Source organism: Erpetoichthys calabaricus, chromosome 13, assembly GCF_900747795.2.
Source record: "Erpetoichthys calabaricus chromosome 13, fErpCal1.3, whole genome shotgun sequence".
NCBI lineage: Eukaryota > Metazoa > Chordata > Cladistia > Polypteriformes > Polypteridae > Erpetoichthys > Erpetoichthys calabaricus.
The window spans coordinates 106,190,055-106,195,054 of NC_041406.2; the positions used below are offsets into that span (position 1 = coordinate 106,190,055).

General features: G+C 37.7%; 1 protein-coding gene across 1 annotated transcript in view; it reads right to left on the reverse strand.

Annotated features, from left to right (window-relative positions):
• The window catches only part of epb41l4b (erythrocyte membrane protein band 4.1 like 4B), a 547,093-nt gene that overhangs the window by 218,480 nt on the left and 323,613 nt on the right, over positions 1 to 5,000 (reverse strand). The window contains exon 8 of the mRNA XM_051936130.1: positions 3,814 to 3,901. Within this exon, the coding sequence (XP_051792090.1) occupies positions 3,814 to 3,901 (88 nt within the window). The remainder of the gene's footprint in view (positions 1 to 3,813; positions 3,902 to 5,000) is intronic.

The following is a 5,000-nucleotide window of genomic DNA, read 5'->3' on the forward strand; positions in this document are numbered from 1 at the left end:
AGGGCTTATTTTCGGGGGAGGGCTTATATTACAAAAAGTTCCGAAAATCTCGATAGGGCTTATTTTCGGGGGATGTCTTATTTTCGGAAAAAGACGGTATATATATATATATATATATATATATATATATATATATATATATATATATATGGTTGAAATAGTTTACTGTCAAATAAATGTAAAGAGTACACGACACGTGTTTCGCCCTCATTCTGGGCCCATCAGGTGTACACATTCCACTGCACTCCCTCTCGGGAATCGAACCTCGGACGTCAGCGCCAGAGGCGATGCCCCTAACGTTGCGCCATGGTGTGTGGCTCGTTTAGTTTGACAGCATGTAGATCGGGGTAATTACATTCACGGTAACCACCCATACAATCAGATTGTGACACAGACTACGAATGCCGTGAATATATATATATCTCTATATATATATATATATATATCTATATCTCTATATATCTATACCTATATATATATATATATATATCTATATATCTATATATATATATATCTATATATATATATCTCTATATCTATATATATATATCTCTATACAATATATATCTATATATATATATATATCTCTATATATATATATCTATATATATATATCTCTATATCTATATCTATATATCTATATATATATCTCTATATATCTATATCTATATATATATCTATATATCTATAATATATCTATATATATCTATATACCCCCAATCCGGAGTACACAACCTATCCAAAAGACGGCTCTCCACCACAGAACACAATATTCTCTCCAGAGGATTAAAATTCAATTACAAGGACGCATCTGACATGAACTTCCTCAGTTCGTTAGAACATATCTTAGTAACTGAAAAAATACCAACAGAACAGGCACAAGAAATAAGATGCAACGTCGCCAGCCAGCTACACACAAGACAACCAACCACACGTATTCGGGCAAGTGAACAGAAAGCTCTAAGATCTTTACGGAATGACAACAGCATTATTATTACACCAGCTGACAAAGGAGGCGCAACTGTTATCCTAGACAGAGAACAATACTCCACAGCTATGGAAGAAATGCTTTCGGACACTAATACTTATCAACAGCTAAATAACGACCCAATAAAAACTACACAGAATAAAATTAACTACACTCTGACCAAACTCCGACATGGTAACCGCCTGGATGTACAGAACTTTCACAAAATGAAATCTAATGATGCTAACTGCCCGGAATTTTATGGACTCCCAAAAATACACAAAACACCACTAAAATACAAACCAGTGGTTCGCCTAATAGGCGGACCATCATACAACTTGTCAAAAAGACTTTTCCAACTACTTAAACATTTAACTGACGACTCAGATTATTCCGTCAAGAGCGCGGAGTCGGCATTACAGCGCTTGAAAGACGTATCCATCGCCGAGGACGAGATCATGGTCTCGTTTGATGTTGTATCGCTATACACCGTGATCCCGATCCAACTAGCCACAGAAACACTATTAATGAAACTGGATAGTGACCCCACCATAGAGACAAGAACCAAACTGTCCATCAAAGACATAATGCACCTAATATCACTTTGCCAAAAAACTCACTTTCATTTCAACGGCAAGTATTACACACAGAAAGAAGGCATGCCAATGGGATCACCGTTATCTGGACTCCTAGCTGAACTGGTAATGCAACGATTTGAAAACATAGCTTTATCCCAGATTACACCCAAAATTTGGATACGCTATGTAGACGACACATTCGTCATATTAAGAAAGAACCAGCTGAATGAGTTCTACAATCATATTAACACAATATTCCCTGCAATCCAGTTCACAATGGAAAAAGAAATCAATCGACACATCAACTTCCTGGACATTTACATCAAAAGAAATAGTGACGCCACCCTGACCACAAGTGTTTACCGCAAACAATGCTACGCAGACAATATTCTACACTTCGCCAGCAACCACCCGGTATCTCATAAACGGAGCTGCATGAAAACCCTATTTAAACGAGTCCACACGCATTGTAATACCAAGGAAACAAAAATTAATGAGAGGCGCTATCTCTTCCAACTTTTCACCTCGAACGGATACTCAAAAACATTCATTAATCGGAGTCTACACAGCAGACGCCAAAGGAATCAGCATACAATCGACTTAAATCAGAAACCCCACCCCACCTGGCATTCACTCCCGTATCACCATAATGTCTCAAAAGGCACGGCACGCACCCTAACCAAATGGGGCATCAGAATAGCACATAAACCCATGAACAATCTGCGCATGGTCCTGTTTAATGCTAAAAACAAGAAATCGACAGCCGAAACACGAAACGCAGTTTATAGTATTCCATGCAATTCTTGCTCAGCGGTATACATAGGACAAACGTCAAAAAGAATTTCAACACGTGTACAGGAACATCGCAACGCCGTCAGAAGAAAGGACGCACTATCTTTGATATATGCACATACTAAATCGACAGGACACACATTCAACTGGGACAACGTAAAAGTAAAATTTAAGGCCAGTACAAAAGTGCCAGAGAGTTGGCCGAGTCTTGGCTATCAGATGAAAATGCCATCAACAGACACTTGGACATAAATCCAGCATATGCCAACTTAATAAGGACATGTACACAATAATTAAACTGTACAACCCCCCCCTCCCCCTTGATCATACTGACTTAGTCACCTCCACCCACCCCAAACCCCCCCCCCCCCCATTCCCCCCAACCACTGAATGTGTTGCTATATATTGCCTTTGATTCTTGTAAGTCTAAGCATTATCCTCTGATGAAGACCCCTGATAGAGGTTGAAAGCTCAGGAATAAAACTATTTTATGATACGTGATTCGTTTTTTCTCCCTTCGTGGATCTCCAACTGCAAATATGCAAACCGTATCACAGACCTTCTCTTCCATATATATATCTCTATCTATCTCTATATATCTCTATCTTTCTCTACATATCTCTCTCTCTCTCTCTCTCTCTCTCTCTCTCTCTCTCTCTCTCTCTATATATATATATATATATATATATATATATATGCAGTATAATTTTTCAAAGCTCTTCCAGGACTGGAAAACCAAATTTCATTCTCCATAACCTTTCCAGGATTTCCATGACCGTGGGAAACCTGGATGTAGCACATTCAATAGTAACAAGCTCCAGTGAACTAATAATATTAGCCCCAGGATAAATAGATTGCATAGAGAAAAGTATTCAGCTACTTCTTTACTTAAGATACATCGGATTAACCCTTGGCACAATAACCAAATTTTCTGGGCAAAGCTGGGTAACACAGCTAGTAGATTTATAACTTTGATAACGTATTGATAGTTCTAAACAAATGCAACTCATCACATCAATAGTAATTACAATGCTAGCAAAAATATTTTATTTATCTTGCTACATGACCTGGAACATTTTTTTTTTCATTCTTTTCCATATTTAGTTTTTAAACTAAGCAAACCTTTTTGTATTAGAGGGAGATTACTATGTTTATGAGTTTGGGTGAGGCCAGCCTAATTTGCTTCGTTCCTTTAATGCACATAAAGTATTCATTCACCTTTAATTTGTGGCAGTTTAGACTAACAGTAAAGATAACAGAGTCTAAACTACAAGGTTACTGTGCAACACTCACTCTTTGACCGAAAGCAAGTTATTAGACCTGTTTATAGAAATATGGAAGGATTTGAACTATGCAATGGCATTTGAGTCTCCTTTGGATATACGTGTGAGCTATAAAACATAATAATAAATTATTTTTTTAATTTTGCCTTTGAATTACAGTTATAGAATACGCAGTTCTGATGATTCATCCTACCTTGACAACATGCATGTCAACACCATACATCTCCAGCCATTTGCATTTATTCAGAAAACAAAGTTCTGCTTGAGCTGGGCTTTTCCCTCTGCAAAACAAAGAAAATTTAAGTCACTATAAATATGCACTAACACAGGCTGAAAAAATGACATGTAATCACAAACTGAATGCATAACTGCCTACAAAATAAAAATAGACGTTTTTGTTTTCTTGTCACGTTTTCTGATGTGAATTCTAAAACGCAAACATTATATTGATTATAAAGGAAAGTTTGTTGTGATTTTCAAAATGTACTATTTTTCTAAACAGAGTCTTAATTTGCTCTTGCTCTCATTGGCTTTGACCTGTTACCACAAGGTGCAATAGTGTTTACTCATTTCCTTCCAATCCGTTAGAGCAGGGGTGGCCAACTCCAATACTGGATAGCCACAGTGGCTGCAGGTTTTTGTTCCAACCCTGCTGCTTAATTAGATGGGCGGAATTGGAGACAAGCCAGATGTGGAACTGCTGGTTCCTTTGTAATCTGCATCTTATCTATCTCTCTCTCTTTATTATATTATATTATATTATATATATATATATATATATATATATATATATATATATAAAACATGTGATCTTGTATGCATGTTATCATCCAGTTAACACTCAGAATGACCACCAGAGGGCAAACTGGAGGCGACTGCGAGCATTCTTTATGTATGAGCACAACTTGCTTTTGAAATTAAATAGAGTTGGCCGGGTTGGCATCCCAACTATTTTTGGGACTCATTCTGTCTTTGTGATTCGAGCCGTCATATATATCTATACTAATAAAAGGCAAAGCCCTCACTGACTCACTGACTGACTGACTCATCACTAATTCTGTAACTTCCCGTGTAGGTGGAAGGCTGAAATTTGGCAGGCTGATTCCTTAACAGCTTACTTACCAAAAGTTAGGCAGGTTTCATTTCGAAATTCAACGCGGTAATGGTCATATCTGGAACCTCTTTTTTCACAATATACTGTAATGGACGGCAGCTCGATGGGCCGTGGGAGGAGGAGTTGAGTGTCACGTCATCACGCCTCCCACGTAATCACGTGAAAAGACTGTGAACGCAGTAGGGACAAATGAAGGAGGAGCCGCAAACAGCGAAGAACAAAAAATTCATTAAACAATTGAGAAGGGAGCGAGTGAAGCATACAAG